General features: G+C 41.8%; 1 protein-coding gene across 2 annotated transcripts in view; it reads left to right on the plus strand.

Moving 5' to 3' along the window:
• Hydin (HYDIN axonemal central pair apparatus protein) overlaps positions 1-13,176 on the plus strand; it is a 360,278-nt gene that overhangs the window by 150,125 nt on the left and 196,977 nt on the right. For both annotated transcript variants that reach the window (XM_076915883.1, XM_076915885.1), the window contains exons 16-18: positions 161-296; positions 2,408-2,572; positions 3,693-3,845. In XM_076915883.1, the coding sequence (XP_076771998.1) occupies positions 161-296; positions 2,408-2,572; positions 3,693-3,845 (454 nt within the window). The remainder of the gene's footprint in view (positions 1-160; positions 297-2,407; positions 2,573-3,692; positions 3,846-13,176) is intronic.

Below are 13,176 nucleotides of genomic sequence, written 5' to 3' on the forward strand. Positions count from 1 at the left end.
TAGAAACGAAACGGTTACTTGTTTCCCCATGGTGCCCCCTATTATTGTTATTAGAGAAAACCACTATGTAACAGTGACGGATTCCTTTAGCTCAGCACTCTTCCCTTTTGGACATAACAAGCTCTCCATTTTGAACTGTTTAATGGGCTCCTCTGAGCAGGTGTGTCGTACCCAAGCTCCAGTTGGTGACTACAGAGGTGGACTTTGGGCGCTGCTTCCTGAAGTACCCATATGAGAAGACCATCCAGCTTGTCAATCATGATGACCTTCCTGGATGCTATAAGGTCCTGCCTCAGGTGAGTTACTCCATCCTTCTTCAGTGCTGAACTTTCTTCCAGTGGACTCCCTCAGTGAGGAAGAGGCAGCCTTCTGAGAGGCTGTGGTGGTCCTGGGCCCATGACCTCCTGTGCTTCTAAATTTTAACCCTCAGACGAGTTGGGTGCAATGCAAGCTTAGAGAGCCACAGCTGGATTGCTGTCCCTGTGACTGAGTGGCTACAGGTGTAAACAGTGGTTAATTTCCCAAGGAAATTGTCCTTGATAAAGAAGAGAAAGTGTCAATTAAACCAACATGCAGAAGTGCACCTGCAAATAATTGCCTGTGAATTAACCATGCTTGGGAAATGAGCTGAGAGATCTCATTTGTACTCATGGCCAAGGTTGAACAGCATCACCGAGATACGGTGATGAAATGTTTATAAATGGACCCTTTGGACCAGAAATCTAGAGGTTACACTGGAAGAGAGATTGTGTCTTAATTCCTATGAAATATTCTCTTCCACACATCACTATACCTTGGCTGCATGGGGGACCAAACAGGTCACATGTGCAGAAAATTCAGAAATATTTATATAGAACAATGGAAGGTCACTAACGACACACAGTTTACCAAGAATGCATTTGGGCTTAAACTTTAGGTCTGTGAGTATAGACTACAATATAAATTCATGGGGGTGGGGACGAGGGAGTAATTTGTGTCAAGTTACGTGTTTTGTGGGGACACAGAGTAAAGATTTGGGCTGCATGTGAGAAATGCAGCTGGGGGAAGATGGTAACCACTGGTCAAAACATGGCCAGACTCTGTCTTTAGTGCTTGTCATCTGTCCAAATGAAAACTTGGAAGGGGGAGGAGTAGCACGTTTGGAGTGACCAAAATGTGGCCCACGTCATCTGCAAACCTAAGTCTTGAGGAAAGCCAACTCAAGTGTTTCAACTGAACAAAGAAGACTGAGCCAGGACCAGATGGCTACCTCCCACTAGCCAAAGGGATATTATGTAGGCGAGGATGTTGAAATTATTATGTAGGCTTCTCTTGACATAAGCAGAAATCAAGAACCAAACTACAGAGCACTTCCAACATAGGCGCAGCAGCAGAAGAGGGGCCCTATGCTGAGCATGGCCATCTCAAGAACTCAGAGCAGAGCCTGCATCCAGGCATAAGGGAATACGGTCAACAGAGGGAGCTGGGAACCTGCCTTGGGTGCAGTATTGAAGGGGAAGCCTGCTCCGTCATCAAGACACTTAGTGATTTTTCACCACATGTTCTAAGATATTAAATTAATATTTTAAAACTCTAGTGCACAAAATATCACTATTTGGATAAAAGATCACATTGCAGACTTTCCCCCTTTTGTCTCAGGCTCCACGGGGCTCAGCCAAGGAGTGATATGCCATGATAGAGTGTTGCGAAGCTATGTTAGGCCGGGCCAGATGCAGAAAGGGTAGGGATGTTCCAGAAGGATGAAAGATGGGTGCTGTGCCTTGCCTCTGGGACCTAAGGCCCTCATTACCCAGACCGACAGTGTCAGCTTTGAGCCAGAAAGTGGACTTGGAAAAAGAAGCCAGGCTCCAAAATACATCCATCGGGCACGCAGGAGGTCACATGCAGTAGAAAAGGACTTTCAAGCCACCCACTGAAGCTTTTCCCGGGGCGTGGGGGGTGTAACTAGAGCAATTCAAGAGAAAAAAATGTCTGTGGCAGGTCAAGGAGAACAGCAGGCTAAGCAGGCTAAGGGGATCACAAGAGCAAAGGACTGCAGGTGGGACGAGGACCACGCGTTTGGAAAGAGCTGGTGGCATGACCTTCCTTAATGGAGTGCAAAGGTCTAAGGCAGTGAGAAATGAAGCACAAAGGACTCAGGCGTAGACCTTGGTCATGAATGGCAATTGTCCTGAATGCCTGCTGTGCTCACTCCCTGCATCCCTGGGACAGGTTTTTTGTTTGTTTTGTTTTTGTCCTATTGGGTGAATCCTGAATCAAGGTCTTTATCCCATAAGCTTCTCTAAATGATGAGATATTTCTAATAACTCTCCATGGACTCAGAATGATGCTTGCTTCAAAATAAAGCAACATGACATGTGTTCTCCCCCTAAGCATGGCTTGCCTACCCTGGTTTGTCTCTCTGCAGCTGTGTGACAATCCACCCACCGTGCTGCTTTCCAGCCCCGCCCCCTGTGGGGTCATCAACCCCCACAGCACTGTGAACATACCACTAGCCTTGGAGACCCAGGTCACTGGTGCACACCGATCCACAGTTTACATCTCGGTCTTCGGGAGCCAGGAAGCCCCTCTGGTGAGTCAGATTTCAGCATCACCATTGATGTCACATGCTCTCTACCATAGGGGTTTTTAGTTTCTTTCCTTGAAGGTGTGAGTCATCATTGTACACCCTTTGGTTTCTACAGATACAAGGCTTTATGTTTTCATTCTGCAGAAGTAAACCACGCATGTGGTATTACCTGGGGAAATTATATGCAGATACATCCATAAGTTGTAAGGTAGTATAGAAATTGTTCTTAAGCCTATCGTGAGTAGCAGTATTTTCATATGCATGCACACATGTATACACACATTCGTGCACACATACACACACACAACACACATATACATGGTTGGCGCCTCTCCACGGTCAGCATATCTGTATGTTCAGCAAGTTCCTCAGTTGTTCCAAGAGCAAAGCTAAGTTTGGCCATCACTCGGTCACCTACAGACTGTTCCGCAGATCTTCTTCTACAGAGCAACTACATTAACAGTCACCCAGGTTTACCTAGGGAGCTGTTGAGAGTCTCTGTAGGCAAGGTAGGGGAGAAACACTGAAAACTGCTGCCTAGGTGGAACTGATAAATCCTAAGTCTTAATGGAGTTTGTTTTCCTGGGCATTCAGTTTACTTGGAAGCTGATTAGCATTCGTTGAGTGGAGTCTGATCACTTAGAGAGCACAATGGGCTAAATATTTTGCTTTGACCACTTCTGTGTAAGATGCTACAGGTGATCTACAGCAGACCAGTATCTCCCACATGGCTCACTATGACAGCTTCATTCCCTGCACACATACAATTGGTGAAGAAGGCAGCTAGTGCTTTAGGAAAAGAAGGAGCAGCCACGTAGCTCAAAGTGTGGATTTCAACCGCCAACCTGTACAGTATCACTCAGACACATCACAGCAACACATAACTTCATGCATTCTTGAGAACAAATGGCTGAATGGGACTTACAGCTCCAAGAATCTGATTTTCTCTACTCTGTGACCCCAGAATGACCCAGGAATGTTGATCACCCCAGGGAGGCATTCTAGGCTAGACCACACGTGTTCATCTCTGTGTCCCTCTGACCACAGAGAACCATCGGGAAGGGATGTGAGCTCACACCAGCACCCTCACCTGGTCCTTTGTTCTTCCTCTTGTGGAACGCAGGCATGTCACATACAGAGTATTGGAGAAGGCCCCGTGATCTTCATACACCCCACTCAAATCGACTTTGGCAACATCTACGTCCTGAAGGACACTTCCAGAATTCTCCAGCTCTCTAACCAGTCCTTCATCCCTGCAGTATTTCGGGCTCGCATGGTGAGTAAGTCCCCGGCTATCACAGCTTTGGCTAATGTCCAGTGTTTCTATTTTTTGTAACGTGTTTAAAAATGAGTGCCAGAGCAGAGATTCTCACAGCTAAGCAGTACGAAGTCATGTCGCTCCCACCTTCAATTCTCTTTATTATAGTCCTTTTGTTAACCAGGAAGCATATTATACATATCTGGTAATCAAACAGATATGTTTTTATATTAATTATATTACATATAATTATATTATATGATTATTCACATAATCCAACGTGAGAGGATGTTTCGGAAGCAAGCAGCGTTAGCTCTCACTGAGGCCTCTGAAAAACATTGCCTCTGCAGATTCCCCTCGGATATACATTTCTTAGTTTGTTTTTGTTCTTCCCTTTCTTCAGAGACTATTTCAATGCGATTTATAAGGATGTCTTGAGGCCAAAGACACTGTTTAGAGTCCTTGCTGAACTCAATTCTCAGTACCCATATTGGATGGCTAACTCCAGCTCCAAGTGACCCAGCACTCTCCCTTATGGCCTCCACAGGCAACTGCACTCATGAACACACACACACACTTAAAAATAAAATAATTTGTATAAGGATGCATCACATATATGATACTATATGCCAAAAATAGAAAATAAGAAAAACAAGTCAAAGTATATGCATTAAAATGAGTCCATCTCAGACATGCATAAATCATGAGTATGGTTTAGATCTGCTAGCCACATATAAGCTCTTATTTATTTATTTATTTATTTATTTATTTATTTATTTATTGGTTCAAAAATAATATTGGGGTTGTTTTAGGAAGTATGAAACAAATTTTTTTAATTTGGGTATTTGTATTTGTTAGGTTTGTTGGGGTTGTTTGTTTGTTTATTTGTTTGTCAAATTTAAGATTTTTATTCTAGTCGTTAAAAGTATCGTTAATTTTAAAACTGGTTTTCCAAATTTAAACATAAAATTATAACCAGTATTGTTTTCTTCCTATCTCCAAATTATTGTCATCTGAATGAGAGCTGTCAGATACTTCTGAAGAATCAAATATTATTATTTTCAAAGCAATCGCTATTGAAAAGAATAGAATTAACACTTTCTTCAGACTCAAAACAGCTCACCAGACATTGGTCCCAATCATCAGCCTTTATTCCTCATCCTGATTCATTGTTATCATCATTTTTCCTTATTCTTTGTCAAGTCATCTTCATATAGAGACATGTACTGCTCTTCTCAACATGAAGCCCCAAGATCTAGATTTTTGTCTAGATAACATTATTTAATAATTAATAGAAGAAAGTCCTGTAGAAAAAAATGTACTATTTACCCAATTAATTCATGGCTGTTATTTGGTAAAAATTGTGAACTCTTGACTAGGAAATGTTGCTTTGTGGTCCAGTATGAAACTGGCCCTAGGGAAAGAAAGGGGTCAGTGACCCTCAGAGAGAACCTAGGGGAAGACTCAGCTGGGCCTGGGGACACCAGAAGGAAGACACAGGCAATCCCAAGAAGCTTCAAAACACACATAGCATCTGTTCCCTCACATTCACAAATCTCTAAATTTTACTCTTCTTTTTAGAAGTTGTATAGTTATTGTTGGTAGTGGTGGGTGGGGGGAGTGGTGATGGTGGAGATGGTGGTGGTAGTGGTGGTGGTGCTGTTGCTGCTGGTGGTGGTGCTGATGGGTATGGTGGTGGTAGTACTGCTGGTGGTGGTGCTGATGGTGGTGGTGGTGGTGGTAGTGATGGTGGGGGATGATGAGAATGGTAGTGGGATGGTGATGATGATGGTGGTGGAGATAGATGCACTACACATGCATGCAAATGCCTGAAGAAGCTAGAAGAGAAGGAGTTATAGGCAGTTGTGAGCTAACCCAACATGTGTGCTGGGAGCTCAGGTCCTTTGCAAGAACATTACATTGCTGTTAACCATGGAGCCATCCCTCCAGTCCCCAAATTTCTCTTTTTATGGCCATTTTTGGTATATTTCAAAACAGAGAAAGTACATCAAGGACTTTTTTTTATTAATATAGAGTATACAGTATAATGGTCCAGCTGGCTTACTAAAGCAGCATTCTTTTCTTTCCCACAAAGATTTTATGATCCCATGTCTCAACTGCCTAATATTTCCTTACATCAGAGTCATGCACGTGACACAAGCGATATGCTGCCGGCTGTGTCTGGCCTCCATCTGCTCCTGGAAACCAGTGTTGGTTGAGTTTAGGCAAGTGTGAAATAGTCCCAACTGAAGTTATCTTAGTTGAAAACTGAACCTCTTTTATGTGGTAGCTGGGGTTTTTGTGACTTTCCTGATAGATATGTATTAATGTTACAGAAATTGAATTCTTAGCCTGCCAAGCATTAGGAAAGAGTCTTAACTAACACTTGCTTGCTCCCACACCAAGCCTGCTGCAGAGCCAGAACCCCACAGCCTCTTTTTGCTGGCTGTCCTGATAGGACGGGTCATTCTCTCTCCTCTCTTGGCTGTCAGAAAATGTCATCCTTCCCCAGATGCTCCCGCCGTCAGCCGTCTGCCGAGATCTCTATCATGCAGGGCCACATGCATCATGGCCACCACTGTGATTAAATCATCCCTTAACAAGAAACATACAGCTGAAGGGGTCAGAAGGCAGGAAGTGGAAAGCCCTCCCTCAAAGTGGTGTCAGGAAGTTTAAAGACAGTTTAGGGAAAATTTTACTGTCTTAGAAATACATACTAGATTTTTAAAAAAGATTTAAGAAAACAAGATCTCTTTTAAAAGTTTGGAATAAAAGAACATGTGCATGGTATATGTGTGTGTATATATATATATATATATATATATATATATATATATATATAATAAAAGAACATATGCATGGTATTATTTTTTATTTATTTTTATTTATTTTATTATTTTTATTTTATTTTATTATGTGTATATATATAATAGATAGATAGATAGATAGATAGATAGATAGATAGATATATCTGTAAATTTTTAACTTATCCTTAGTTGATGTCCCATGGGTGGATCTGTATTGCTTTAGAATACATTCTGTGTGGTTTTATTTCTGTTGCTAAAATACCCCAAAAGAAGCAAGTTAAGGGAGTGTGGTGGTTTGAATGTTTGGCCCACGGGAAGTGGCACTATTAGGAAGTATGGCCTTGCTGGAGTGGGTGTGGCCTTGCTGGAGTGGGTGTGGTCTTGCTGGAGTGGGTGTGGCTTGTTAGAGGACGTATATCTCTGTGGCGGTCTCATATATGTGCACAAGCCTGGCCAGAGGAATCAGAGCTTTCTCCTGGCTGCCTGTGGAAGAGAGTCTCCTCCTGGCTGCCTCTGCATCAGGATATAGAATTCTTGGCCCCTCCAGCACCATATCTGCCTATACACTGCCATGATTCTAACCATGATGATTATAGGCTAAATCTCTGAAAATATAAGCCAGCCCCAAGTAAATGTTTGCCTTTATAAGAAATGCCATGATCATGGTGTCTCTTCACAGCAATAAAACCCCAACTAAGACAGGGAGAAAGGATTCCTTTTGGGAATCCAGAGGGCTAGAGTCCACCATGGCAAGAAAGGCACAATGACAGGCAGAGAGAGCACAGCAACAGGAGCAGCGAGCGGCCTGATCACACCGTAGAGCACACGGGAATCAGAGGATTCGACAGCGAAGCTATAAAACTTCCACCAGTAAGACTCCACCTCCTAAAGGTTCCATAATCTCGCCAAACAGCAGCACCAGCCAGGTGTTCCAGCACAGGAGTATATGTGGGCACACTGTATGTTCAAAACACAACACTTGGAATATCAACCTGCCCGCGGGGCATCCAGGGAGGAGTCTTACTTAGGGCAATAGACTAGAATAAATTACCTCAGGTTTCAAAGACTAAAACTTTCTGAAATGTGAGAATCTCAAGTATTGGAAGGTTCTTTGGGCAGAATGTAGGTTGTCCTGACAGAGCTAGGTCAGGAACATGGTCTCTGTTCACTTGGAGCAGCAGAAATGGAATGAGCCTGGGGAAGCAACCCCAGGACCCTGAGGTCATCAGCACGAATCCAGAGGACACGTTCGATCTCTTCATGGGTGTCCCTGGCTGGGCAGACAAGGACATTGCTTGGAAGCATCTAGAATTCTTTTCCTTATACTCCCAACGCTAATTTGGCCTTGGCTACAGTTAGCACAAAGCCTTCTGTTCAGATTTCAATAAGACCTTGGGAGTCTGCTGCCACTGAGATAGATGTCTGCAGAGGCCTCTTGCCTCTGTGACTCAGGTGAGAAGCCACTGTTTGACATTTAGAATTCCTAGATCCTGGGAAAGGAGATGCTGATACCTCATTCGAGCATGGTTCTTTTTTGTTGGCTGCGCATTGAGCCACACGGTGATACAGCAGAGGAGACCCGGGTGTTCACAGACCTTCAGACCCCGGGACACTTCCTCACCTCAACAGAGTCAGCTTTTCTTCTCTTATTTCTTTGAGTATCTGTCTCATTCCAGTGATAACAGTCTCTGCACTTCATTTCCAGCACCTAGCAACGGGTGTAGCAGTTACGATGGTGATGGTAAAATGAAATTCACTGTGACAAATGTTTGTTTATTTATGTTCACTATTGGATAGATAGTAGTATGTCTCCTACAAATCTACTGTGATCATCATAAGATAGCAGGAAGGGAGATAAGGACCAGTTAAGTTGACACGGAATAAGTGGCAACCTGTGCACTGTCCCTGGTGGTTTGAATCCAGACCCATGACCATTTTCCCTGGTTCTGTACTATCTAACTTTGTCAGTCAGTGGGCATCAAAACACCAAAAGGATTTTGATAATGTCCAAGAGAATGGACGTTATTCTGGACAGTGCTATTTCCTTGCTCTCTGCTCAAAGACCGCATAATGAATTTAATGTGTATCTAAGTCATGCTTTTATATTAATACATAGTAATTTTATAAATACTATATGGGTTTTTTGTTTTAAAAATGTTATCTAAGTCGAATCACTGTGTGTGACATCTTGTAACTTATTGTTTAGGCTCCATGTTGTATTCAAAAAACCACCCACGTTCATGCACATGTATCTGTTCACTTAGCTCAGCTGCTACATATATTCAGTTTACTGATATTATGGTTATTTCTCTTCCTATGAGTTGACAATTGGGTTATTGTAACAGCAGCACAGTGAACAAAGTCCTTGTCACTTTGTACACGTAAGTGATAACATGGGGCTTATGCAGAGTGGACAAATATAGGTGTAGAGTTGTTGAGTCCAAAGCAGTTTTATCAAAAAGTGTGCCCTTCTGGAAGTATTTGAGCTGTCTCTCTAAGACCCAAATTTAGTGCAGCCAGATTCCTATGCTCTTGTCAACACGAACCTGGGATGGTATATCGCTGTAGGTTTTATGTGTAGTTCCTTGGTTACCACTGACGTTCAGATGTCATTTTTAGATGCCATTTGTTGTGTAGACTGACCCATTGTTTACAATGGGACCTTGTATTCTCTCAAAGATGCTTTTATCTTGACTTCAACCCTTTTCTTCCCTGAGCCTCCATGGCACAGCCTTGTGACAAGTATTCCGAGGCATGGCTAAACAATGCTGACTCTTACGTCTAAGTAGATGGTTTATGCAGTATACATGAAGAAAGTGACTTGTCCTTTCACTGATGAGTAAATACTTGTCTTTTTTATTACCTAGCCATTTTGACACACCGGAGCAGGTTGCCAAGAGACTGAAGAAACTGTACAGAGATGCCTTGAATTAGTCATGAGGTGGATTAGAAGCCACTGACAGAGAAAAGTAGTAGGAACACAGGAACACTCACAGAAAGTCGAAAAGCCACAACCGACCATACAGATAGCAGGTCTCTCAGGGGGCTGCACAAGAGTCCCACACATCAGCATCTCATTCACTGCCCCCTTCTGCACCTCCCCATTCCTCCCCTGTCTGTCTGGGGACACAGAGCTACACCGGGGTTCTGAGATTCTCTACTCAGTTTTTCTGTGACTGTAAAACACCTCTTAAATTTGTTGATTGGAAAGGTTCATTTGCTAATTTCTGCTCTTAACCTTATGTTCTTCTGCCTAGATTCTTTACTGCCATTTTGCTCATTTCCAAGCACCTTCATCTGAGCTAGCATCACTTTCTATTTCAATCTGATGGGGCAGTCAGAGTTTGTCAGTATTTTCTTTAGATGGCACACGATACATGTAGTGTCACGCATGTTTTTATTTGCAGTCTTTGTTATTCTAAGTCTGAGGGTGTCGTTATGGTTTTCTCTTGTGGGTTACATAGAGGTCTGTAGTTTTAACTCTTAATAGTTTTCCTCCTTATGGACTTTAATTAGATTAAAGTTAGAACACACAGCTTGAATAGCATACTCTAAATGTGGTCTTTTGGAGATATAACATGTGACTAGTTTTTATAGCTACTCCATATGACCTCAGAAAGAATATAGATTACCTAATTATTAAGTGTACTGGACCATCTATGTGCTTGTATTATCAAGTCAATATCACTAATATATTGTTCATATCTCCTACAAAACTACCATTTGCCCAAATTAGATAGAATTTTATCAAAGGCTCTCCCTTTTCATTTCCCAAGTACCAATTTTCACCCTGTGTATCTCAAACCAAATGATGAATTTTATCATTATTCCTCTTTCATATTATATTATTAATTCTAATTCCTGTTTAAATTAAATTTCTGGGTTAAATTCTAATTTTCCTGGGGATAATTTTTAGTTGCTATCCACCTGGTGTATCTTGTTATTCCCTTAACTTCACTTTTGTGGTTTTCTTGGAATAATAATTTTTATAATTATAAAATAATGTTTAAATAACCTTTTAAATAGAATTGAGTTTTAACGTGTGTGTGTGTGTGTGTGTGTGTGTGTGTGTGTGTGACAGGTGTACATGTTTCAGATTCCCTGGAGGTGAGTTACAGGAAACTGTGTGCCACACAGTGTAGATACCAGGAACCAAATATGGGTCTTCTCAAGGGCATCAGGGCTTTTAACCACCGGGCCATGTCTCCAGCCTGAGTTGAATTCTTAGCTAGCCAATGATAGACTCTGCATTTAAATCAGAAAGTATATTAATGCCCTGTTGCTGATGGAACGAATTGTTAATTAACAGTTCCAGAGGTCATCTGTCTAAATAAGGCTGAGTTCCCTTTGGGACTTTAGGAGAGAATATGTTTTCCTGTCACTTGGAAAACTTCCTTCATCTCCAGAACCAGTCTCAGTCTGTCTCTCTCTCTCTCTCTCTCTCTCTCTCTCTCTCTCTCTCTCTCTCTCTCTCTCTCTCTCTCCTATCTCTCTTCCTTGCATCTCTTTCAGGTTCTGCTCCTTCTGTATCTCTCTTAAAGGATTCTTAAGATTGCACTGAGCCCAGACCAATAAATAGTCCAGGTTAATCTCTTCATCTCCAGGTCCATAATCACTCTCTTTTGATAACACTTCTAGACATCAACAAATAAGAACTGGCCATTTTGTGAAGACCATTGTCCAGCCTACCACACCCAAATTAATAGTTCACAGCATGCTGTTGCTACAGTCATCTCTCTTCCTCCACATTCTCCATTTGCTTTTACACCCTCACAAGCACTACCACTCTATATCCAGTTCCCCTGGGTTTATCTGGACACTGTGGATTTTATCCGTGTTATTTCTTTAAGTGGCCACACTTACTTTCTTAGAAAATTAAATCTTTCCCTAACAACAATGAATAAACTTAGTATTTTAGTCATCCTTAAGAATAAGGACCAGTCTGCACAGCCACTGTATGGCAACCTTCCCACAACCTCATTGTTCTTTACGTTTGGTGTAGACCATGAATCCTCTTTTCTTGACCATGGGAATTTTGACTCTTATCAGGCTGTGATTAGCCATTCACTAGGTATGAATGTAACTCCCTGGTAGCCTGCCCCTCTTTAATTCTGTGTAATTTTCCCTTTTCTTCCCATGCTGCATTTTGTATGGTCAGTGGGTTTGTCTTGGCTTGGCTTGCTTGGTTTAGCTTGAGGTGGGGTCTCTTGCTCAGGCTGATTGAGTTCTTGGTAGCACAGACAGGTTTCACACCTCATTCTCCAGAGTTGCTGTTACTATAGATCAGCACCACACAGCCCAGCCTAGTTTGTATTTCTCTTCACAAATTTACAGCTTTCTAAATTCTTCAATAGTGCCTTCTTCTATTCGTCAGGTTCTTCCGTCCCTTTCCTTTCATCTGAAGGTTGCTTTCATGCCTTACTGGTGCTGGTCATTTCTGTCAGTTCCATTGTTGTTCATTCAAGAACAACTTGTCATTTTTTTTAACTCCTTGATTTTAAAACTTTTTAATCCTTTAATTCTCTTAAATTTCTCTTAATTTTTTTTAATGTATCAGATGATTTGAGACTTAAAATCTGAAAACTGTTTCTTTCCTGATGCTTCTGTTTCCTGCTTGTCTCAATTAGGGCTTCGACAAAACACCATGACCAAAAACAACTTGGGGAAGAAAGGGTTTATTCTGCTTAGACTTCCATATCATTGTTCATTATTGAAGGAAGTCAGGACAGGAACTCAAACAGGGCAGGAACCTGGAGGCAGGAGCTGATGCAGAGGCCATGGAGGGGCATTGCCTATCGGCTTACTCACATGGCTTACTCAGCCTTCTCTCTTACAGAACCCAGGACACCAGCTCTGGGCTGGCACCACCATAATGCACTGGACCCTTCCCACATTGATCACTAATTTAGAAAATGCCTTACAGTTGGATCTTATGGAGGCATTTCCTCAAATATGGCTCCTTTCTCTCTGATGAGTCTAGCTTGTGTCAAATTGACACACAAACCAGCCAGTACACACTACTTTAAGAAAAAATACACACACATACCCATACATTTAACCCACACACACACTACACACAGACATGCACAGACACATATACACATGTACACATATACATATACACACATACCCACACATTTAACCCATATACATACACACATATACATACATACACACATACACATATACTCACACACATGTACACACATACACATGCACTCTTAAATATACACATGAACTCATATACACACATATATATACACACATGAATATGTTTCTAGAATTTTCCTTGTATATCCTACATTGATATTTTTATTTAACTTCTTGCTCATCCTTTGAGTCTTTGTCTCAGTGGAATGCTCTAAATTACAAAGTCTGGCTTTGGTTTTTGGCAAATCTGAGACTTAACCCACCTCTACATTTTTAATTTAGTGACTGTATTTTTCACTTCCAAGGTTTATAATTGGTTATTTATAAATGCTTGTTCCTGAGTCCAGTCTCCCTGTCCTCATTTCATGGGCTTTGTTTTAGTTGTATTATCC

Source organism: Arvicanthis niloticus, chromosome 18, assembly GCF_011762505.2.
Source record: "Arvicanthis niloticus isolate mArvNil1 chromosome 18, mArvNil1.pat.X, whole genome shotgun sequence".
In the NCBI taxonomy this organism is placed as follows: Eukaryota; Metazoa; Chordata; class Mammalia; order Rodentia; family Muridae; genus Arvicanthis; species Arvicanthis niloticus.